The following is a 25,878-nucleotide window of genomic DNA, read 5'->3' as shown; positions in this document are numbered from 1 at the left end:
ATCATTGGCTACTAAAAACGGGCATTTTGTTTTCCGGTTTTCTCGTCTACATATTGTCCCGTAGTGTTGACGGTTCGGAATATAGTAACAAAACTGTGCATGATGAAACTAACCCTTTATTGGAGAAACCTGGCACATGCACACAAACGAAAACTACACTCAATGTACAACAATAGCGGCAAACCCAGTCGACAGTTTGTATATACTTCACAAGGTCAGCTCCCAAAATCCTTATGTCGCAACCCGCCGGCCGGCAGCACACCTCCAGCGGCAACGCGATCCCTCTGCTTTCAACGCGGTGACTTCACTGGGCTGTTAGGGTCTGTTTCTGCCGCTGCAAACGTGATGTCGTCCTTGTGTGTTGTGCTGCGCTTGTGCTGCCTCTGTAACGTCTACCGTGGATATCATCGTCATGTCTGATGAGACGCGCGATGCCGAGCCATTGTTGTGTGCTGGTGTGCTCCGGCAATATCAGTATTGGGAAAAAAGGTGCAAGTCTTTTCTTTCCCCAAAGATGAAGACACGCGAAAGAAGTGTATAAGACACATTCCCCGAAAGTATTCCACATCAACTGCGTATAGTAAAGTAGAACGTTCATATCAATTGTATTCATGCTGCTATTTTTGCTCAGCACGCCATTTTGTTTGTAGGTGAATGTAATGCGTGTTCTTGCAGCTAGGAAACAATACGAACCCTTGCGAACTTATCGCATTCGTGACATCGCTATTTTTATTGCTGCTGTTTTTCTGTTGGCAAGAGAATGTTTTTCTGAAACGCACAATTATTTCTGTGCAGTTATCGTGTAGCAGTTAGCCTGTGCAGCCTTTGTGTAGTTATTTGTCTAGGTATCTGTGCAACAGCTGGCCAATTTGCTAGCAAACTGTGAGGCTAACATGTTTTCAGTACTCTCTGCAAGCAGGGGAATGACCTTGCGCATGTTTCAAAGGAAGAGCACAAAAATAAACAGGAAAGCTCGTATCTTTACTAAGGACTGAAAAGTAAAAATTAACTGTATTGCAAGGATAAATTGCATACTTGACGCATCGTCGGCGTTAAAAAAGAATCATTGGTAATTTCTTTATTCAAATACCCTAAAGGCCCGGGCAGCCATTACATAGGGGAGGAACAACAGTAACCACAAAGCAACGCAGCACTACGATGTGTACAGAAGTCGTTGGCCCTCAACAGCATGTTGAATAGAAAAACACAAAATATAAGAACAGCTAGCAACAAGCATCAACAAAAATTCAATTGTTACATACAGTAGCATTATACTGTATATATACGCACATATATAAAAAGGAGCGAGGGGAACGATGAAGGTTACAGCTCAAGGTGACGTTTCCAGCTGGTTACAAACGCTTCGCAATCAATGACATATGCAATGATGCCAGGCAGAAGATTCCATTGACGGATGGCTAAAATGAGTAGCGAATGAAAGAAGAGATTCATCATCATCATCATCATCAGCCGAGTTACGCCCACTGCAGGGCAAAGGCCTCTCCCATACTTCAACAACCCCGGTCATGTACTAATTGTGGCCATGCCGTGCCTGCAAACTTCTTAATCTCATCCGCCCAGCTAACTTTCTGCCGCCCCCTATTACGCTTCCCTTCCCTTGGAATCCAGTCCGTAACCCTTAATGACCATCGGTTGTCCAGCCCATGCCCATTTCTTTTTCTTGATTTCAACTAAGATGTCATTAACTCGCGTTTGTTCCCTCACCCAATCTGCTCTTTTCTTATCCTTTAACGTTACACTCATCATAGCCCATCATCCATCATAACGTTCTTTCCATAGCTCGTTGCGTCGCCCTCAATTTAGGTAGAACCCTTTTCGTAAGCCTCCAGGTTTCTGACCCGTAGGTGAGTACTGGTAAGACACAGCTATTATACACTTTTCTCTTGAGGGATAATGGCAACCTGTAGTTCATGATCTGAGAATACTTGCCAAATGCACCCCAGCCCATTCTTATTCTCCTGATTATTTCCGTCTCATGATCCGGATCCGCCGTCACTACCTGCCCTAAGTAGATGTATTCCCTTACGACTTACAGTGCCTCGCTGCCTATTGGAAATTGCTGTTCTCTTCCGAGACTGTTAGGCATTACTTTAGTTTTCTGCAGATTACTTTTTAGACCCACTCTTCTGCTTTGCCTCTCCAGGTCAATGAGCATGCATTGCAATTGTGCCCCTGATTTACTAAGCAAAGCAATATCATCAGCGAATCGCAAGTTACTAAGGTATTCTCCATTAACTTTTATCCCCAATTCTTCCCAGTCCAGGTCTCTGAATACCTCCTGTAAACACGCTGTGAATAGCACTGGAGATATCGTATCTCCCTGCGTGATGCCTTTCTTTATTGGGATTTTGTTGCTTGCTTTATGGAGGACTACGGTGGCTGTGGAGCCGCTATAGATATTTTTCAGTATTTTTACATACGGCTCGTCTACACCCTCAGTCCGTAATGCCTCCATGACTGCCGAGGTTTAGAGATTAGTGCGAGCAAAGATTTGTTGGACTTTCAGCTGGTGGTCTTTGCGTGGGAATATGCGATGCGCTGGCATGAAACGGCGCATAGCAAATTAAGAGTGGCTGTGATATAATTTGTGCAAAAAGGACAGAAGGAAAGAGGCAACTTGAGAGCATTCTTCATTTCGGACACACTTGCCATATGTGAGTAGTTCTTTTATATGAATCGAGCGGCTTTGTTTTGAGGAAACTCCAATTTCGTTATTAAGTGTGCTTGGTGCGGGTTCCATATCAAAGCGGCGTAATCAAACTTGCCGCGCACTAATCTGGTGTATGCTGAAATTTTTGTGTCTGCATTAGCTAAACGCAGATTGCGTCTGATAAATCCGGTTATTTTAGAAGCCTTGTTAATAAGCGTATCTATGTGTATGTTTCACGGAAAGTCGGACGGTAAATAGATCCGTAAATATTTTATGACAGGTGCTGTTTATACGGTCCTTCTGTTAAGAGTGAAACTGCACTTCTGCAAGGTTCGGGATCAGATATTGTGGTAAATGTTAAGACTTCTGTTTTTGAGGTGTTTATTTCCATTTGACATTACGTCAACGCGGTTCGTTGATGGCGAATATATGCTTTTGATGTCCTTACGGCTCTTTTCTGACTTGTTTTCTCGTGCTATCGCTATTGCGTGCTTCTCTCGGCCAATAAAAGCTGTGCCTACCCTGTGTAGTCGAGTGCCCTCATATTTTAGCTCTCTATAGACTATGTTTCTTCTCTGCTCTCGAAATCGATGCACTCTATGGGAATACTGCTATGGTGATGAATAGTGTTTAAAAACTGGACGCATTTGAATGCCACTCTCAAAAATTGATAAGTGAACATCGTGTACGAAACAATTACTATGTATCTAATAGATATTGCGTATACGTGTAAATCTTTTCGATATGTTAAAACCACGGCTCTCTATCTGAACGGCCTTGTATTTATGAATAAACAATTATTTAATTTGAATTGAATCTTATATAGAGAAACATTGCATTTCAGGTCACTTATTCTTTGGTGCGTAATTTGCAAATTGTACCATTCTGAATAGTGTTGGTTGTGTTGACGTTATTTTCACTAAAGCATTCTGAATAATCAAAATAAAGGTTTAGCGATGCGGTTTCATATTAGTGTATTTGAACGAATGGGTTGAATATTCCGATAATTAATAAAGTCATTGTGAAAAGAACACCTCTGCAAATAGTCATTTGTTGGGTGTGTTGGTATACCGATATTGAAAGCCTATATAGTGCCAATAAACAAGGACACTTTCCAGTGCCAGAAAAGTTTGCGAAAATATGTCGGTTAACGAACCCGTACCGTAAGCCAGCTGTCAGATGCTTTTGGAATAATCGTAAAGCAGCAGTCGCTTGCGTAGAAGCTGTTGTTTATGAGCTTCGGCTGTCCTATGGGAAAAAATACATCGAACAGACAAGAAGGTCTCATAATGATCAGTTAGGAGAAGATTGTCTAAACATGAGAAATACGCGATACGGTCACCCGTAAACTCACTGTCAGGAATGCGGCTGTGCGCCGGTGTATCCGTCCTGCCGTGCTCTTGCGAATATGTGCGAGTTTATTGAGGTTCCGGCTATGTGCGGGAATAGTGATACGTGTGTTATTGCCCCTGCGGTTGACTTGTTAGATAAGGTGTCGGATTTTTAAATGGATCAAAATTTAGATGATGTGGCACCACCGTGCATGGGTTAAATAGGTGCATGGTTGTTTCCTGAAAATAAAGTTGCTGAAATACCCTTGTTCGCAGGCGCTAAATATGCTTTCAACCTCACCGAACGCCACCCGGCTTCAATCATGTAGCGCACGACGTCTTAACGCTGTAGACAACCCCTCCAGGCGTCTTAGTTGGATGTCCCAGCCCCACTCAGGCAGCCTCCGTGCATGTCTGAATTGGTATTTATCGAGTGCGAGTGCGGAACCCAACTGAAGGGCTGTATTGCTTGTAAAAACAAGAAACGAAAGTTGATGAAACCCGGCGGTATCGCGCGTTCGACGCAGGAGTGGCAACGCACTGCCCTCGAGCAGGAGCGAGCTGGCCGGTGCGGCATGACGTTGCCCACATCGCGTTACGTGACGAACAGGCCTGAGAACCTGTCTAGGAGGTGCTGGCACTGTGAAGAATCCTCTAAATCTGGTGTGCGGGTCAGGCGCATCGGCTTTTACACATGAGACCTTGAAGGTCGCCGAGTAATCGCTGGTGCCCGCGTGTATTCCTGAATGTATCACAGAAGTCGCGTGGCGCGTACAATCGCGTCGCGCGAGGTTCCGTAATAACAGACAACTGATAGACTTATCGATGATAGTTTAGAGACGTCCGATATATGTCGGCGCGTCCTGCACTGAACAATAACGTTTAGCATTTGTCAGCCAGTGAAAATTTGGCAGCCGAGGAATATAACCAGTCAACGTGTAAATATATATATATATATATATATATATATATATATATATATATATATATATATATATATATATATATATATATATATATATATACACATATATATTGGCGTCTGTTTAAAGCTAATGTGGCATTTTGACCCGTCACCCGAAATCAACGAAACAAAACGGCAATGTGCAATCTTTACCGACTGTATATGTATATATATGTAGGTATATATATCTGCATGTGGCGGGTGAGCAAAAAGAAGTTCTTCAGGCTACCCTTCAAACGTGAAGAAATTGAGCGGTGCTACTAGGTAAAATGAACAAGGAGTTAATTTTAGCGGTTTCGACTGGTGGACCGATATACATCAGGGTTTACAAGAAATAGCAGTTGGCACTGACAGTGAAGACAGCGAACCGTGTGTGCGGTCGTGCTCAAATACATCAAACCGAAAGAAGCAGTTGTGACAGCGATTGGCTCTTTCTAAGCAGTTTGGCAGATTTAGTTTTCTTATTGGCAACGCTGCACGGCAAGAGGTAGGCGGAGTCCCATGTGTGTAAGGCAAGGAGTAGAGAGACAGAAAGAAAGAAAATAAAAATAAGCAAAATTAAAAACCGAAAAAAAGAAGGATGCATAATTCAGAGAAGGGCAGAGTAACAGAGAGTAGTGGTAGCTAGGTTCCAGTTGACATGGACCAAAGCAGGAGAAAATGGTCGCTGTGCACAACCAGTGCACATGTCGCCGTTGTAGCGGGAGAGAGCGCAAGTTGAATCGGGTGGCGGGGGGCACAATAAACAAGGCGCCCAGAAGGAAGACAGAAGAGTGGCAACTTGTGGAATGTAACGTATAGTCACAGTACACATATACAAGGCACAGCACGTTCCGGCGACTCCGTTCCGGCGACTCCGAGCCCGTTGCGGCGACTGCGTTCCGGCGATGAGCATCGCACGCATGTCGCGTGCGATGCTCATCGCATCGCACGCTACATTCGAAGGTTGTGGGTTCGGCTCCCACCTGCGGCAAGTTGTTTTTTCATCCACTTTAATTTCCATTAATTTATCATTACTTTATTTCATTTATTAAGCACATGCAATTTCCACTACGTTGTACTTGGTGTAAGTGTTTGTTGGCGTCTCATTATATGACTATATATATATATATATATATATATATATATATATATATATATATATATATATATATATATATATATGTGTGTGTGTGTGTGTGTGTGTGTGTGTGTGTGTGTGTGTGTGTGTGTGTGTCAAGGATCTCCTCCGGGAACACTCTGACCGAAAAAATGGACTAGGCGACAGGTGTACCCACACAGACGCACATTTAATGCAACCCACGCGACACGAACAGCAGCACACAAACCTAACAAAACACACAAGATACAAAGACTATCAGTACACACGACCTGGTAATACTGCCACTAGCGTTCTACTGTTAGTGGTTGGCGTTCGTGCTCACGTCTGGTTCGGTGCGAATGTGGCGTGGTGTGGGTCCCGTAGCCGGCGTCGGAGTGGCGTTCGACGTTCGAGGGCTGGCGTCGCTGGAGGCATCGTTGGTTGCGTCGTACACCCTCCCGGTCCAAATGCCCGTGGAGGTGTGGCCGATGATGTTGGCGTTGGGGCACCACCCGGAAGGGTGGCAACAGCGGTAGAGACACCCCTGGCCGTAGCAGGTGGTGACGTCCTCCGTGGACTCCCCGGAACGGGCTCAGGAACGGCAGGAAGTCTGCGGTGCAAAGCCGTAGAACACGAGCATGCCGGAGCAGTAGCCGGCGTCGCTCTCTTCCGGTCGAACCGTCCCCCACCCGCCGAGACTCCTCTGCTTTCTTCTTTCCCCCTGTGTCTCGCCCTTCCTCGCCCTTGTATAGCCTTCTTGTTAGTCCACGTAATCCTTCTCTTCGTCTTCTTCTCTTATCCACCAATCATCGCTTTCCATCTCACCGGATACTTCTCCACCAATCATCTCTTGTCACCTCACTGAGAACTTCTTCTTTATCTTCTTTCGCCTTCGATTAATCCACGTCATTCTTAACGCCATCCTCGTGGTCCTCTTGAAACCTTTCTTCGTCTACCATGTTATTTTATCTTCCCTCTTATATGTGACACTCGTCACGTAGTAGTGAGAGGGAAGAAAGCAGCAAAACTGTGAATGATCAAACTAGCGTTTTATTGCGCGAACCTGTATGCACAAAAACAGGCTGCACTCAAAGAACAACAGCGGCGAACACAGTCGGCGATCGTCGAAAACCTGGTCTGCAGGTTAAGCGTGTCGGCTTTTATAAATGAGTCATTGAAGGTTCCAGAGTGATCGCTAGTGCCCGCGTGTCTTCCACAAAGTTCTGCACAATTCGCATCTCACATACAATCAGATCACGCAAGCGTCGATGACAAGGCAGCAGTTGCAACCCATTGATAACATTCCAGCAATTCCAATACATGCGGGCGCGTCGCGCGCGGAGCCGTAACATTTCTTAGACGGTAAAAAGTGGTCAGCCGAAAAAGATAGACAAGTACACGTGTCAATGCGCCCTACTCAAAAGGCATCGTCTCGACGCTACAAACATAACAGGAGAGCGAAAAGCAAAAGAACCCTTATTAAACAAAAGCAACAAAACAGCCAAAAAACAATTTCAAATTCACACAGTCCAAAAAGAAAGAAAGTCCCAAGTTATATGCAAAGTCATGATGTTTGTAAGTGCTGGTAGAACGGCTTAAAGAGAAGCTGAAAGGTTTTCCAGAAAAAAATGAGTGAAGAGCAGTACGCCGTGGTTTTGAACCCTCTGAACTCGAATACTGCATCGAAATTTAGTGAAAGAAAACGCAAACATATTTTATTTCGACGAAAAGTGCAGCCGCAGACACGCCCAGCTCGCGCGCCTCGTTTCCGCCGGTGATTGGTCGGGCGCCTCGTGACGTCAACAATGGTTCGGCTTGCAGACGATGAGTGAACGCGACAGCCATCGCCTCGCTTGCAGCACTGTCGCTGCCGTGTGCAAGATCACTTGTAAGGGGTTTATGCTTGTACATACTACACGTACGTACATACTTGTACATACTACACGTACGAGCCGATTGCGAAGAGCCGGCCTCTCCAAGAAGCAAAAAATGCTTGTGCAAGCACTCCTTTCCACGCGAACGAAGGCGAAGTGTTAGTATCTCCTTGTGTTGGAAATGTTCTTTGGCGAGTATGTTTTTTGCTAAGCTGCATTCAGCGTTCCAGTGAGTACGTTTCCGGGCAAACAGCTGTAGTGTTATGCTCCTGCGTGCCTCCTCGTAGAACGTAAGCGGTGATGCGATCTTCAGCATTTGCGCGCTGCCCTAAAGCTGTCGGCAATCTACACAGACGGTTTAAACGCGGGAAAAGTTTACCGGCTGTTGTAGCACGTGTAGTATAGAACCTTCATCAGCGCGCCATCCGCACGCTACTCGTAACCGGCGAATTCCGTCGGCTACGTGAGATGGTCGGTTTCTTATGTGTGCGAGAGAAGCGGCAGTGCAGCGTCTTGGCGTAAGCAGGCTTTCCGACACATGCAAACTTTACGTTTGCACTGCGTTATGGTAGCTGCATGCAGGCTGTTTCACAACACATGTGCGAATAGAAAATTCGTGGCGCTTGGCGATGAAACCTGCGTCAAGGGGGGGCGATAAACATGCCCCTTCCGTTCAGCGTGCTAACAATTATTTTAGGAGAACCCAAAGCACGCATTATCGATAAACTCCGGTAGTAATCGTCACGGAAGTGGTTAGAGCACAGCACTTGTTCTTGAGCGCTTGAAGTTGTTTCGCTTCACAGCAGCCTCCCACTTAGCTGAAAGCTTCTTGTCTTGCAGGAACTAATGGAACATCGGAACATCGTCGCGGCCGCTGGTGTTCGTGCAAGCGTAGGCTGCACAGAACGCCGGCATGATCGGCCTACAAGTTCAATTGATGCTGCGCACGTCAACTACCACTCCTATATACACACAAATAAAGGAATGTAGGGTCGAGCGAAGCAGATTAGGATGGCACGCACGCGGATATAAGCCCGGTCAGGCACGGACGCGGAGACTGCGAAGGAGCGGAACGCCAGTGTTGACGCCACTAAGCCGCGGTTTCCGGTGTCCGCTCGCGTCGTCAGCGTCCGCAGCAGCGCGCGGCGCTGCACGAGGTGCGGCGCTACAGCGCAATTTTAACTGATGATTGCGTCGCTCCTAAGTGAAAAATCCCCGCGCCCCCCACAAAAATTTGCTTCATGGTTTATAAGGTTCCCGCATCCATATATGAGCGTCTTATTGAATTTGACAGACTCTTCAGCTTCCCTTTAAGTCGCAAAACACGGACTTGGTGGTGAACGCTGCGGTTATGATAGCGAAATGCCGTCTCGCCCGACCTCATGGCCGAGTACGCCAATTCGTCGGATGATGCTGTAGGGTCCGAAAAAGCGCCGTAAAAACTTTGCACTGTCTTAGTCAGAGTATCAGGCTCCAAATCCAAACATGGTTGGCAGGCTCGTATTCCACTTATCGTCGTCGAAGACTGTTGTGCCGGGTATCCGTCCTCTTGCTGATTCTTGACGCGCAGTCAGGTGAGCTGTCGGGCTTCTTCGGCCTGCTGGAGATAGGCGGCGATGTCGAAGTTCTCTTGGTGAGTGATGTGCGGCAGCATGTTGTCGATAGTCATCATAGCATCCCTTCTGTAAACCAGCTTGAACGGCGTCATTTGAGTTATTTCCTGCATTGCCGTTGTACAAGCGAAGTTTGCGCCCGGCAGCACTGCATTTCACGTCTTGCGCTTGATGTCGATGTACATTGCTAGCATATCGGTAAAGGTCTTGTTCAGGTGCTCCGTAAGACCATTCGCCTGCGGGTAGTAGACAGTTGTCCTCCTGTGGCTTCTCTGCCTGTATTGCAGAACGGCTTGGGTGACCTCGGCTGTAAAGGCCGTTCCTCTGGCGGTGATAAGGACTTCTCAGACACCATGTCACAGCAGGATGCTCTTGAGGAATTTCATCACTTCGGCTGCGCTACCTTTCGGCAGAGCTTTCATTTCAGCGAAGTGGCTGAACTAGTCCTTTGCTACAACAATCCACTTATTTCCGGATGTTGATGTCGGAAAGGGTCCAAAGAAATCAACCACGATCTGCTAAAATTGTTGGCCAGGAAGCTGATTCGGCTGTGGAAGTCCCACTGGCGTTGTCGGTGGTGGCAAGCGTCACTGGCAGTTTCGGCATGTCTAGACCTAACGGGCGACGTGGGCGGTTAAGCGCAGCCAGAAATACCATTCCTGCATCCTCATTAGCGTCCAGAAAAATCCGAGGTGTCCAATGTCAGGTCGCCATGTAGAGCGTTCATTGCTTCTGACGCAGTGCTGAAAAGAATTTCTTACGAGTCCGCGTCAACTACCTCCTTGTCCCAAGGAGGTAGTTTACACGGACTCGTGAGAAGTTCTTTAGGATTAGGCTGTTTTGAACCAAAAGTAAAGACAGTCCTCGCTTAAATGCCCTAGGGACAACGTCTGTGTTCCCTTCCAAATATTCGACTGGCCTTTTTAGCTCCGGGTATGCTCGTTGCTGTTCGGGGAAGTCTTCCGCGCTTATTATTCCAAGGAAGGTTCATCACCCTTGTCGTTTTGTGTCGTTAGGCAGTCGGCATCAGAGTGTTTTCGTTCAGACTTAGGTTACACTGATGTCATATTCTTTCAGTGTGAGGCTCCACGGCTCCAGACGTCTTGAAGTGTCCTACAAGTTCGGTAGCCAACACAATGCGTGATGCTCTCTGATGACTTCGAACAGCCTGCCATGTGGCAGGAATTTTGCTGTAGCCGAAATAACGGCGATGGATTCCTTTTCGGTCGTGTCGCAGAATAACTGCCTTCCCCTTTTTGACCGCGCCCGGCTAACGTAAGCTATTATCCGTTTAGGTCCATTTTTATTCTGGACTAGGACGGTGCTCAGGCCTACGCTCCTGGCGTCAGTGTGGATTTGAGTATCAGTGTCCTCGTCGAGGTGCGCACGTATTGGTAACGACTGCATGCGTCGTTTCAGTTCTTGAAATGCGCGCAGTTCTTGAAATGCGAGTAGGCTTCTCGGCACTGGTAGCAGAGCGAGTGGTGGAGCGGCGCGCCAAATTTCAGTCTTTCGGGGTGTATCGCTGGCCGACAGGTGGGAGGGGTAGCGGTGGCGACGGTGGCGGAGTATGACGGTGGGAACGCGGCGTGTTGGGGTACTGGCGCAGGCGCGGAGGGGGAATCTAGCGGTGGGCGACGGCGATGAATGTCATCCCTTCTGGCTGTGGCTGTGGCGCTGGCGGTTGCACTTCAGTAACCCGAGTGGTAGCTGAACCTATTCGACGTTGTCGATGATTGAGGCCACTTGAGGCTGGGACCTCGGACAGAGCTTCTGTAGTTTCTCGCGAGCGACCGCGCTCATGGTGTCTCGCATGTAGTCGCTGCGGAGTGCTTGAACATCGGTGTAGTTTTGGCGATTATGTTGTCCGCATATCGAGCCTCTTAACGGTTGTGGCTTCAGAAACAAGTCCAGCAATAGTCTTGGACGGTTCGTGTATCAATCTGGCGAAGAGCTCTTGCTTGAGACCGCTCGTCAAGAAGTGAGTTTTCTTATCTTCTGTCTTCTGGCATATCGGTGTCAGCGCGCCTGATCAGGTGAGTCATCTTCCCGCAACAAAACACCTTGCCGCAGGTGGGAACCGAACCCACAACCTTCGCATTTCGCGTGTGGGTTCGGTTCCCATCTGCGGCAAGTTGTTTTTTCATCAACTTTAATTTCCATTAATTTATCGTTTCTTTACTTCATTTATTATCCACAAGTGTTTTTCCCCTATGTTGTCCTTGGTGTCAGTGTTTGTTGGCTTCTTATGATATGACTAATAAAAATCGGGCCCCTCGGCTAACCCCCCTTTCTGCTCGTTATATATATATATATATATATATATATATATATATATATATATATATATGTACAGATAGATAGATAGATAGATAGATAGATAGATAGATAGATAGATAGATAGATAGATAGATAGATAGATAGATAGATAGATAGATAGATAGATAGATAGATAGATAGATAGATAGATAGATAGATAGATAGATAGAAAGTGAGCCTGTCGGTAGTCTGCTCCGGGCCAGCGTCGAAGAGGCAGGATGTGCGTTGAGAGAGCTCCTGAACAGCACTTTGGAATGCCGTGCACGCGGTTCGAAATAGTAAAGAAACAGAAAAGATACATCATTTTTAATTGACTGGGAGCGCTGCAATTTTTTCAATCCAGAATGTAGCCGTAAAGAATGAAGGCTTTCGGTTGAAGTTGGCCACATTCTCTGCAGCTTTTCATCCACATATTGCCTGCATTTGTTCCTCAACTGTGTCATTACTCTTGTAACTTAACACCGGCCCACTATCATATTGTGAGTGTATATTTATAGGCGATTTTTTTGGAGGCAAGCATGTTACTAATACTGTCGTGAGCATAGAAAATCGGTCACAGTTTGATGGTTATGTCGCACTGCGATACCTATATGATCGCTGATGAGCAGAAGCAGTCCTGAAGCTTAGGTGTATGGTCTCGATTGTTCGTGTGCAAATCAAAGTAGGCACAAAAAAGTTTAACTCTGGATCTCAAGCATAAACCAGCTTAAACCATTATTTTCGCTCGAGTAGAACATGAACTCAACCACTTTTCTAAAGCTAGAACTAAAATAAATTTGAGTTTGGCACTCTGGCAACACTGCACATTTTTACATGTATACTTCTACCTTGTACATGAAGTATGGGTGAGAGCTCACACTGACACAGCAACTTTTGCAATAGACAGCACTAAATACTTACGGTGTCAGAAACAGAGTTAATCAACAGTAGAGAAAGAACTGTATACAACAACACATTTCAACATGTGCACTTTCTACCTTTAACATGGAGTGTGTGTGAGAGCGTATACTGATATAAGAACTCACGCAATACACCGCACTAAATAGTTATGATGCCACAAACGATGTTAATAAATAGCACAGATAACTGCTATTTCAAACTACAGTAGAATTCAAATTGTACACAGCCCAACTCAAGAAATCAGACTGCTTTTTGGCAATGTACGTCAGCATGTGTGAAAAGAAAAATATTCAAGCTTTATTTTTGTATTTTTCCCCTCTTCTTCTAAGTATATATGCTTAATAGCAATCCAATTTGCAGAGCAAATAACAAAATCTGCCCAATAACAATCAGCAATAGCCATCTGTCCCACAACTTGGGCATAATACTCATGGTCGCTTCTCAGGCTTGGTGCACTGTTCTCGCTGAAACTCAGGAAAGCACACTGCGACTTCGCAACCTCTAGAGTGCTGTCCTTTAAGTTCTAAGGGCATTTTTCCTCAAGTACACCATAGCTCGACTCTTCAGGATCATAAAAAAGTTGATCAGGGCAAGCACCAAGCCATGGACATAATGGATTTATTTATTTATTTATTTATTTATATATTTTACAATACTGCCGCTCTCAGCCGAGAGCCTAGCAGACGGGCATGAACAATTTCTTTTCCAGACGTACATACACGTGCGAGCAACAAAAAGAATGAAAATCAACGATATTCAACAAAATACAACATATGTACATAAGGTATACAATACAACACTAAACAAAGCAGAATAAAATGAACAACAACCGAAGCACATCATAGACAAAGCAAATACGTGAAATATTTGGGAACAAACAAGAGCATACAATTTTTTTTCTAACTGTCAGTTTAACATAAAGAGCATAACATAACATAATAATCTCTTGTGATGAGCTCCAGCTGTGAAACAAACAGGGATAAAGAGTTTGTCACTGTTAATGACGAGTTAAGTTCATTCCATTCTCTGATTACCCGATGAAAGAATGAGCACCTGAATGCGTCATTAGAAAAGCAATACTCGGTTAGCGTATGCTCGTGTTGATGCCATGTTATTCTAGGTTGCGGATATGAAATGTACTGGGTGATATCAGTTTTATACTGACGGTGAAGAATTTGAAACAGGAATTTTAGTCTACCTTGTTTTGCTCTCGTCGATAATGTGTTGAGGCCTGAGGAAGCTAACAGATGTGAAGGTTAATCCGTAGTACAATATTTGCTATGAATGAACCTTGCGGCTTTTCTTTGTACGGCTTCAAGTTTAGCTATGTTAGTTGCTGTGTAAAGAAACCAAACTGTGTTAGCGTGTTCTAAAATAAGTCTCACAAATGTTTTTAGGCCAGAAGCTTAACGATCGTTGGAGCTATCTTTAGGCGTCTTTTTAGACAACATAGCTTTCGCAGTGCAGTAGTTGTAATATTAGTTATGTGTGGTTCCCAATTGAGGTTTGGTGTCAGCGTTATCCCTAAATATTTCTGTTGCTCAACCATCGAAAGAGGCGTGCCATTAACGATATAGGTGAAATGAGAGGGTTGCTGTTTTCTTGTTACTGTCATTGTCACTGATGTATTGACGTTAATAGACATTTGTGACTGGGAGCACCACTCGGCTAGCGTGGTAAGGGAGCCAGAAAGATCGAGATGGCCGTTATGGCTGTCAATTTCTTTATATATCACGCAATCATCCGCGAAGACTTTGCTTTCGCATGCTATATTATTGGCTATATCGTTAATAAAGATCAGAAATAACAGCGGCCCGAGTGCCGAGCCTTGTGGTACTCCAGATGAGACAGGAACGACATCAGATGGCATATGGCGAAAGATAACAAATGGTGAGCGGTGTGTTAGAAAAGCTGTTATCTAAGCAGAAGCTTCTCCCTTCCCGATGGCTTGCTCCACTTTTGCAATTAGCTTAGTGTGAATCACGCAATCAAAAGCTTTAGATAGGTTAAGTAAAATCATGTCAATTTGAGAACGATTATTAATACTAAGAGCAAGGTCATGAACTACCTCCGTTAGTTGAGTGATGGTTGATAAGCCAGATCGAAAACCATGCTGGAGAGCCGATAGCATGTTTTCGCGTTTTAGAAACACTGCCATGCGTTTTAGAATGATATGTTCTAGTATTTTGCATGAAGTGCTGGTGAGAGATGTGGGTCTGAAATTGGCAACTATGTTTTTGTCTCCTTTCTTGTGAATCGGTATTATTTTACCCTTTTTCCAGTCGTGTGGTAGATTAGTAGTTGCTAGTGACTAACGATAAATATGTCCCAGATATCTACTGCACTACTCAGCATATCTTTTTAGGAATTCGTTTGGAATTTCGTCAGGGCCATGTGCTTTTTTAAGGTCAATTTTGAGGAGAAGATTGTGGATTCCAGTGTCCGGTATTACTATGGGATCAAGCGCTGAGGTGCACGATGGTGGAAGAGGGGGAAGTGTATCATTGTCTTCCGTGAAGACTGGCTTGAAGAAATCGTTATATTTATTTGCCGTTGCACTTTTTTCTTCGTCTGTCAGTTTGTTTGCTATCTGGTCGGTACTGCGCAGATGTTTCCAGAATCTTTGTGGGTTATTTTTAGGAAGCTAAAAAGAGTGACACTGTAGTAGTATCGTTTCAAATCTTTTAGTTTTTGCTTAAATTGCATAACTGCTGATTTTAACATCAAGGTTGTAGATGTTTTTGGCTTATTCTTGTTTGCCTTACGAAGCCTATTTGCGTGCCGTTTAGCATGGATGACTTAGCGTGTGATCCATGGATTCTTAAGGTGCTGGTTTTGCTTTTGTATTGAAATGTAATTAGTTATACAGCGCAGGACAATGCTCTTAAAATGTAGCCACAGGGCATCTACATCAGTAGATTCCTGAGATGCTTTTTCCAAAAAGGAATCGAATTCATGCGACAGATAAGTTAGTAGGCTGGCGTCATCTGCTTTATGAAAGTTAAAACAACGTTTTACTGTAGACAGGGTAGTAATACAATGATCAATGTGCACATAGGTATACTGTGATCAGATAACCCTTCAGTAATTTCCACCTGTACTTGACTTGTAGAAAAGTGGTTGCTAAGAAATATGAGGTCGAGGATAATTTTCGTTGAGCCTTGAACGCGTGTAGGACGAGTGACAAGTTGCTGTAGGTTATTATTTAGCATTAAGTCTATTAGCACTTCTGAGATTTCTGTTGTGTGATGCATTGTGGGCCTGTCTATATCAGCAAGAGTAAAGGCGCCCGCAAGAATATTCCTGGATTGATGAACATGACGCTGCATATATTCTTGAATTGCTGAAAGGCACGCAATGTCAGAGGAAGGGCCACAAATTCACAAATACACAATTCACTTCAATTACAATTCACAAATAGCCCACGATACTAAAAAGAAACATGATGCTCATAGCTTCCTATGGCAGTGGAGTAGTGAAATGCCGTAATATTTTCAAGTCCGTATTCTATGGCCCGCTGCTGCAAAAGGTCTTTTGGTAACATTATGTTGCGAGACTTCTTCCGTCCAGCTCTCCCTGGTAGTGACTCGGCCAAAGCAAGACAATGTCACCCGATTTAACCTGGCTTGCTGTCATCAGTTGCTTTGGGACTGCTGCCTTGAATTCACTTCGAGTTCTCGTGCCTCCACTGCACTCACTTAGAGATCCTATATAGTACAAGAAAAGCAACACACAGAAAAAGATAGCATCTTAATCTTGTTCTTGCCAACAGAAAATTAGTATTTGCGCTTTCTTTTTAGATGTGCCATGAAATCACCACTGATGTCCTGTATGTGTTCCCCTTCACAAGCCCATAATTTATAAGCTTGTACTGTTCTTACAAAAAATAAATTAGTACGGTAGCACTTTAATTATACATTTTTCCTACCTTCGCGTCCAACAATGTTTCATTGCTTCTGCAATTGCCCCTTACTTATCCACCACACAAATTGAGCACTTATAGTTCTGCAACAGTACACAGTCTGGAGTATAATGTACAGTCGCAAAGCCGAAAGTACCAAAAGGAGCCTTCGGGCGTAAGACAGTAATATGCGACTTACCAAGAGACTTATCTGCCATATATGTAGCTCTCGGGGCTAAGTTTGTTGCGCATGTCAGGTGCCAAAGCTCCGTCGTCGATAGTGAGGATCAATGCGCAATTTCCGACTTCCTAGCAAGATGTTACTAGACACACAAGTCTCCAAGTCTCCTGTCAACAACGCTTTTTAATATGACAGCGGTGATCCAATGGCCACATGACCAAGTTTTGTTTTTCAAATAAAGGCCCCTTGGTAGCCAAAAGCACACAAGCAGCGCTGTATTGAGATGTTTCTGTAAGCTTTCCTCAAGCTTGTGTGTACTCTGAAGGTGCTGCTGCTGCTCTTGCTGCTTGGAAGGTACGTCGAATGGGTGAGCTGTCATTGGCAAGGCTCCACCGCCTATCGAGGGCTTCTCCAGTTGACATTATGGAGGCTCGTTCGCTTGATTCCTTGTCTTCTGGGGCGCCTCCACTTCTGAGGAAGCTCAGTGCACCACACCTATGGAGGTGCCTCCTTAGAACCCTTCTTCTTAAGCAAGGGGATCATACCTATTGCCGGGAGGATGTGGCTGCAAGCCCCATTCATCCTGCTGGGCACCCAGGAGTTGCATTAGTTACAGCCTAACTGCGGGACTAGATTGCCAGATACACCTTGTAAGGCTGCCCTGCTTTCTTTCGACTTCTGAAGGAGGTTACTCTTGCGTGAATAATGTCCTGCGTGAAAACATAGCAGTAATATGAGAAAATTAAGCAACAAAAAAAGATGCCTTCCATGATATGTACACGAAAAAAAAAGAAACAAAGCACATAATGCGGCATAGCGTTTGATGCTTGAAGGTAGGAAGAAAAAAAATCTAATCTGTACGAAGCGTACAAAGTGAATGGTGTGGTTAGGACAACGATGCTACTTAGCCCCTATTGCATTACGTTCGGTACGACTTGTCATGTTTTGTTACAAATTTGTAAAATCGCGTTTTCACTCGCTGCGAAAGAGTAGTGTGCATTAGTGTCGCAACACAAAGCGCGGTTCATAGCGAGCACCGGCGAATGCTATGCGTTCTTTAATCAGACCTCTTCCACACAATAGGGAAATACACACACGCAAGGATTCATCATCATCATCAGCAGCAGCAGCAGCATCAGCAGCAGCATCAGCAGCACCTTATTTTATGTCAACTGAAGGACCTGTCCCTGCGATCTCCAATTACACCTGTCCTTCGCCAACTGATTCCAACTGTTTTTGGTTACATTAAATTTCGGAGGTATTTTATCGTACAGATCTCCGTGTTAATGACTTGGCCAAAGCAAGGATTCCAGTTCACCAAATCTACGAATGAACGGGGATGTTTAACAAAACAGCCATGGGGTGACCGTTACTTTATCTTGTTCTGAGCGCGCCTAGGCAAAAGAAAGCCTACGCGAAGTTGGCACTATCTTACGGCTGCAGACGTTTACGCCGTGCAGCGTCGTAGCGCAAAAGAGCCCACGTACCTCGAATCACAGGTATTTGTAGCGGCAGACGATGGTAAGGCGTACGCCTCCACAGCGAAGTTGTTCGATTTCGTCTCCTGGCGAGACGACGCTGATGTGCGGAGGCCCGCTGAAGCATGTTCATTGAGGTGCGGCACAACTTCGAAATCGTTTTTCACATCACGTGGTCGGCATTTGGAGAGCGCTGCCGTTGCGCCATTTTTCGCAGCACGATGACCACTAGCGGCTAAACTGCTACAACGAAACACAAGATTCTGCGCACAGCCACTAAATGTGCTCGCCGCAAACCTCTCCACAACACCAAGAAGGCGGGTCAAAACATCTGGCTTACTGCTGCCAGACGTCCGCCCAATCTCGCATATCCCCTATGCAGTGCAGTATGAATAGAAAGCTTGACTTCATTAGCTTTGTGTCTCCTTCTAAAAATTAGGCTCTGTTCAGTGAGGGTAACCTGTTAATACCATGGATGGTGCTTGGGGGCTGTAAAAGATATGCGAATGCGAAGCAAAACTTGTATATCGGTCTTCCCTCTGTCGCCCATCTTGCTAACATCTTGGTAGGTAAAGGCATCATGCACGCGCCCAAAATAGACAGTTGCCAGTTTGGCATCTGCATTGTGTATGGCCTGTCCGGGTTGCGACTTTACAATTGCTAGTAGGTACAGCGGGGCGTGTCACTTCCGGAGACGCCGGACACTTGCGCTCATGCGCGAGTAAGAGCGGATTCGAGAGAAGAAATGTGGAGATTCTTGCACATTGATTATGTAGCTCTGCCTATAGTACTACGGAGGAGTGTCTTAGCGCGTGCCGCATGTGTTTGCCCCTGGCCTGCCGGCACCAGTCGTGGAACGCGGTAGTGCTGAACTTAGCATCGCAAGTTGGTGGCTGGACTCAACTATATTTATTCAAACGTGTTTTTACTAACTGAAACAACATGTCATTATTTCGCATTATAAGCGGCACCTCCTGGACACCAAAGAGGAAACGGGAACACCAAAGCTAGAGCCAGGACTGGTCCGTTGGTTGGGGCTCGCCGAGGCCTGCGCGTGCCGATGGTGTGTAAGAACGGCTCCTCGCTATCTCGGATAGCCAGTTTTTTATGCGAATACCCTTTGTCACGCTTAGGCCTCCATGGCTTAGGCTTGCAGCTTTGATCCCCCCGCTACCCTGGAGTGCCCTGGAGATCCTGTGCCACCTGATTTATTATAACCTCAGGTGCTCTCCTGCGGTATCCGTATCTCGGTTACATGTGCCCCTGTGGTGCAGTGCTTGTAAAAGATGTAATCCATCGTCGCGACGAAAAAGCGACCTGCAACTTATGCAACAATGGTCAGAACCTTGCCCCTTCAGACACAGCGATCACCAAATGGGGCTCGACCGCACTTCGCAAAGGCGGCATTCTTAGGGGACAAACGCATACAACACGCGCTAAGAAACTTCCTCCATAGTGCCTAGGCAGGGTCACATATTCAAGAAGCAAAGGCCCCCAGATTTTCTCTCCCGCCCCAGCTTTTACACGCGCCTGCGCAGAAACGTCAAGCGCCGCGAGACACCGCGCCCCGCTGTACGTACTAGCAACTGCAGAAATGCATCTCGGTTCGAAGTCATTCTTGGTTCTCTACAGTTCATCTAACTTATCGAACTCGGTGTGCAACCAAAGAGTCTCAACTGCAGTTTTCTTAGCGGAGTAAAGTGCTAGCGTAGCACTTTTTCATAATTTAACAAATTTTCTCGGATTGTATGTCTATCATTGATGAATACATTTTGTATATTATAATGATACCTTTAATGTGAATCGCCTGGAAATGGTAGGAGGAGGCAGTATTAGGTCCAAAGTGTGAAGCTGTGATAATACTTGAGGCTATTGAATCCAAAAATTTCCTTCTTGAATACCAAATCGCTTGCGCTCGTAAGCCACAAGGGTACAAAATAATAAGCGCAGCAACTGTGGTACTTTTGGCTTGGAACCATCTCTTGACCGGGACTTCTAAATTTAATTGACAGTTTTAGGCTCATGAGTGTAAGGATCAAAATCGGCGGTTTCTTGGACAGTAACTATTTAGTCCAATAAAATTTCAGTCAGAGAAGTTTTGCTGAAATTAACAAAATTAGACGATGTTTCTTTACATTCTTTCGCATAGCACGCATTCGTTTCCTTGTAGATCCATATTACTGTTACGTTGATGAAAATTTCTCTTATTGTTACACTTCACTTTATAGATCCTCCCATAACTGCTTCTTTCGATTCTTTGCTTGCATGTTATCTCCTTTTCATGGGACATCAACAAATGCACTGCATTGACATCAAGCCAGCCCATTAATATTTCTACTCATACTGTCCATCTTGAGCTCTCTCTAGTACTCTAAATATTTCCCAGGGAGACATTTATTTGTTTTCTCAATTTTATGAACAGCATTTTTCATTGCTACCAACTGTAACAGATTCACTTTCAGTTTCAGTTCATTATCCTTTAGGTACAGTGAATGGGTTACACATTTTTTATGGCGGGCGTTTTCAGCTACAGTTATGAATCAAAAAGGAATACTTGCTATAAAACAAGATCTTGTACCGCGAATTTTACCAGACCTGTAAGTAAAGAAAATTCGTTTGGTAGGCTACGCCGTATTAACTTCTAGGGGTAAGCAGCGCGAAAATAGTAGGACAGAAACCAAGACGTAAACACGCTTCACTTCGGTCGTAATGTTTCCTTGCTGCTCCTTTCTAAATTAGTGTATTCGCAAGTTAAAGTTGGGTATTTGTTTCGTAATATTGGGTGAAAGAAACTCGAACATGCTGTGAGAAAGCGCAGGATAAAATTTGTGTTGACAGACTTCCACGTATCTCCCGAGGATAAGGAGAGTGGCGATTCTTCACTACAAAAGTGATTCTTCTGTAGGCGTTTTCCATCAGCGTATCTTTTTTGCTGCCAGATTTACACGTTTGATCACAGGAATTTACTCAGAAACAAAAAAATACGAAAAGCTGCTAGAATTTCGTAAATTTTGAGGGAACAATGGTAGATGCAGTGACAAAAAGGAACCTATAATACTGCAGAAAAGAGAGTTGCTCTGGATAGGCTAGCGCTCCGTTTGCGCTTCCAGTGTTGCGTACTCACTCTCTTGGAATACCAATGGGGGTCGGCGGCTTGCAGCGGTACATCTCCCATATAGCGGCCATGGTGAGGGGCATGCAGACACGATCCTCCCACGTCGGCAGCCGCTCACGGCCCACCACAGCGTCGATCTCATGCTGTAGCTGCGCCTGCAGACCTTCCGGCTCGGAAGCGAGCTGCAGCATGTGCGACTGAAGCACATTTGCCGTGGTGGTGGTCGCCGCAACCATCAGGTCGCACACATTCCCTACCAGGCGGCTCTCTGCACAAGGTGCCAGGAGTTAATGAACAGGGAAGCGGGTGGGCATCAATGCACGAAATACCGTTTATGTGTTTTATACTTTTTGCCTCCGCAAACATTACACCACATGAAATCACACTCGTGTATGAACGCAATCCACGTGTACGTGGAAGTAGAAAGCCAGCAAGGCAAGGAGAAAACTTGTTATAATATTATACGATCCAAAGCTGGTTTTACACAATAGCTATTTTTTACCGTATTTCTTTGTATTCAGGGAATACACCGCGTCCTTCTCAGAAGAAAGTGGTGGTATGTTCAAACATTCAACCCACCAGATCCTTGTAAATGTGAAGAAATTTGCCCCTTGTAATTTCTCTAATGTTTCCTGTAACGTTTTCACATGATGATGTATATGGTATGACGACTGGGTTTAGTGAGACAATCTTATTACAATTTCGTTGATTGTAAGGGACTCCGATTGGAAAAAAATGTGAATTTTATCGAATATATCACGCACTGGTGTGGTGTGGCACATAGACACCACAGCTTTCGACAGGGTCTCACACTAAATAACTTTGGTGTTACTGATGCTTTATGGCTTATAATTTTACGTAAGGAACTTTGATGTACTAAGTAACACGAAGGTGCTAAAGAACCCAATGCGGATATTTTTCGAAATATATCTTGGCAGGTAAAGTAAAATGCTTGCAGCTGGCAGTGACTCCCTGATTTAGTTTAAAGGGCCCTTCACCAGATTTGGCCATTGTAAGAAGACCGGCGCAGAGCGTAAATTAAGCTTAAAATTGTGGCCGCAAAGTACTGCATGCCGCGAAACCAGTGGCAACCGAAATCGAAAGCCTCTTACTGGAGCTGAGGGAGCCCCGCTTTTCTCCAGCAGAGACACGTGTATATGCGTCGTTGACAGCAACGCAATTCATGATGGCACATGGCTTCGGCGAAGCATTTTTGATGCGAAAGCATCCAATGGTCATTGGGCGAAAAAGGCGACGCCTGCAGCACCGACATGGCACCCGCAGCAGAGCGGGCGAAGCTGCTGCGCGACGGGAGAGCCCCGCAGCACGTGACCCTCGCAAGCGTGAGCTGCGCGCGCGCTCGTTGTCCGCGCAAGCTCCCGCCTGCGTTCTAACTTTGCCTCTGGAATCGTTGGAAAAAAATAAGTAATGCATGAAAGGTACGGAATAAATTCGAGAGGAAAAGCATTGGCGGCAGCGAGTTTTGAACCTACGAACCCACGTGGAGAGGCCCAGTATCTTGCCCGCTGAGCTAAGCCAGCACCTACTGTGCACTTTGTAACACCACAATACTTGGACAGAAATTTTCATTGCCCAGCGTGACTAAAGCGGTGATGGTAAAATAAACACCACCACATCTTACTCGGGACCGTCTTTATTAGATTCTACGGCAGTCGAGCAAGGTAGCATGACGTCAGGATCTGAGCGCACCGGCCTTACGCTATCTAGGAGGCATTCGCCAAGCATCTCAACGCGCTCGCTTGCCGGCGAGGGGTTGATAACTGGAAGGACCGCTCAGTGGCGTTCTATTGGACAGTAATGCTTTTGCATTCCCAAATTGCATGCCCTCAGATCTTTTGCCCAGTGGTTACCTTCCGCACACCGTAAAGTTCAGGTAAATATATAAAAACTACAAGCCAAACGTCTCGGAACACTTTATTTCTCTCTGCGCCTCATAAAAGAACAGCGTACTTTGTCGTCTGCTCGTTCCCGCAGTCTTCCGAATTCCCAGTGGCGAACGAAATTTTAAACTACAGAGATACACTGAAACCAACGAAAACCGTAAGGGTACGCTTGGAAGAATGGTCAGCACCATCACAAGTATTATCAATACCAACTGATATCTAATGATACATAGCAGGCACCACGTCTGTAGTTCGCAACGCTTTACGCGCGCTATCGAACAACCGGTTGGGCCAGAGGGTGCCAAAATACATATTACCGCGAAGCTGTTAGGCCTAGTTCTCCCGGGCTCATGTACTATCGTCGTCAAATGAAACGCGAACAGCGGAACGCGTGGCGATAAGCCCAATTGAGGCCGCCTGCCTGTAGTTATCAGAGAGAGGCACGAATTTCCAGTTCGGAAACGTTCTATTTTCCTTGGCGTTTGTTTTCTTGCTTTGCCACTGGAGCACCACATTCATACTTACCACCGATTACACCTTGCACAGCGCTTTGATTTCGCTTCCACCGATGCCATGTTATCAGCAACTGGTTGCGATGCGAACAGCGCAGAAGGCCGATCGGGAATGGTCGGTGTGAAGCGTGAAGTTTGTAATCGCTCTTTTTTTCTAATAATGCGCACGACTTGAAAGCCACCAGAAAAGCTCAAATGCACTGGTGCCGATCGCTCCAAGCCTCATTTGAAACTGACAATGCCCAGTGTAGGCCACGAAGAAAGAGCTGGAATCATTGCTCTTTGCAGTCATGGTGTGCCACAACGTGGGATTGCAGAGAAAACAGGTCGTGCACTGTCTACAATTAATAGAATTCGCCAGGCATATGCCGTGACGAGGGACGGCTTGAAAACTTGCCTCGTGGGCACAGGCAGCGCACTACAGGAAATGATGAAGACCTACATATTGTGGCCGCTGCAGCAGATGCGCCCAACATCACTGCTCGCGAGATTAGAGTTACTTAGAAAATCGCCAACAAATTTTTCAACTAGGTGATTTTCAGTCCAACAGCACCGTTATAACCTTGGCGTTTCCCAGGGATGCGTACCTGGACCTTTATTTTTTTTTACTCTATATAAATGACTTGCCTTCGCAGCTTGTGTGGGCTACCTCTGTTCTCTATGCAGACGATAATAACCTTATTATAGCAGATTATGAAGTATGCAACCTAATTATTAAGCTTAAATGTGAATCACTAATTTTGCACTGTTGGTGTACAATTAATGCCCTTCACATTACCCAACTAAAACAGTTGTTATCATACTTCACTCTGAAAAAAGAAAAACGGCTATTCATTCAGATGTCGTTTACAATAACCATCCGATAAAACAATCTAGTGAGACAAAATTTCTTGGTGTTATTATCGATAACCATTTAAAATTCCGCCTTCATGTGCGTTCCGTAGTTCAAAAGGCTTCATATGGCTTGCATGTGCTGAAAAATGTCGAAACTACTTCCCTCCCCACATACTTATCAATCTTCACTACGCATTTTTTCACTCTCACATTAATAACTGCTTAGCCAGCTGGGGTTGCACATACAAAACTCATCTTTCACCAGTGTTTACACTGCAACAAAGAGCTCTTTGCAATATAGTACCCAACAATATGCATATTGTCACGTGGTAGTGACGGTGAAGAAGTACACAGTAGCAGTACTGTGAAAGACAAAACTAGCTTTTATTAGGCGAACCTGTGCCCACAAAACAGGCTACACTTAAAGCACAACGATAGCGGCGAACACAGTCGGCGATCGTCGAAAATCTGATCAGCGGGTCAGGCGCGTCGGCTTTTATAGAGCAGTCGTCGAATGTTCCAGACTAATCGTTCGGACCCGTGTGCCTTCCACAAAGTTCTACACCATTCGCGTTACGCGATAAAATCAGATAACACAAGGTTCGGCGACAACAGACAGCCGGGTAGAAGCATCGATAACTTTTCAGAAACATCGGATACATTCAGGCGCGTCCCTCGCTGTGCGATTACAGTTGTTAAGCGCCGAAACGTGGTCGCCCGAAAAAGATAAGTACGCGTGTCAATACCCCCTTCTTAAAAAGCATCGACCCGATGCTACATACAAGCGAAATAAAAACACCCGTAGCAAAGAAAACAACAACAAAAGAAAATAAGGAATTTCGTCAGCGTCCGTAAAAGGGTTTAAGGCGCACCACGTGGACCACTTCAGATCGTGCGCGGCGCCGCTGTGAATGCGAAATGCCATCTGGCACGACCTCATAGTCCAGAGCGCCAATACGTCGGATGACCTTGTAGGGTTCGAAATAGCGTCGGAGTAGTTTCTCACTGAGTCCTCGTCGGTGTATCGGTGTCCAAACCCAAACACGGTCGCCGGGCTGGTACTCAACAAAGCGTCGTCGGAGGTTGTAGTGTCGGCTGTCGGTCCTCTGTTGGTTCTTGATCCGTAGGCGGGCGAGCTGTCGGGCTTCTTCGGCGCGCTGGAGATAGCTAGCGACGTCAACATTCTCTTCGTCAGTGACG

At 45.4% G+C, this 25,878-nt stretch overlaps 1 protein-coding gene and 1 pseudogene across 1 annotated transcript in view; both read right to left on the bottom strand.

Moving 5' to 3' along the window:
- The window catches only part of LOC135907117 (cytochrome P450 2B5-like), a 236,301-nt gene that overhangs the window by 44,406 nt on the left and 166,017 nt on the right, over positions 1-25,878 (bottom strand). The window contains exon 7 of the mRNA XM_070522102.1: positions 21,438-21,696. Coding sequence (XP_070378203.1) covers positions 21,438-21,696 — 259 coding nt within the window. The remainder of the gene's footprint in view (positions 1-21,437; positions 21,697-25,878) is intronic.
- Positions 9,492-20,664, bottom strand: LOC135907113 (uncharacterized; annotated as a pseudogene).

This window comes from Dermacentor albipictus, chromosome 7 (assembly GCF_038994185.2).
Source record: "Dermacentor albipictus isolate Rhodes 1998 colony chromosome 7, USDA_Dalb.pri_finalv2, whole genome shotgun sequence".
NCBI lineage: Eukaryota > Metazoa > Arthropoda > Arachnida > Ixodida > Ixodidae > Dermacentor > Dermacentor albipictus.
Note: the sequence above shows the minus strand (reverse complement) of the source record. Positions and strands in the feature narration are given on the sequence as shown.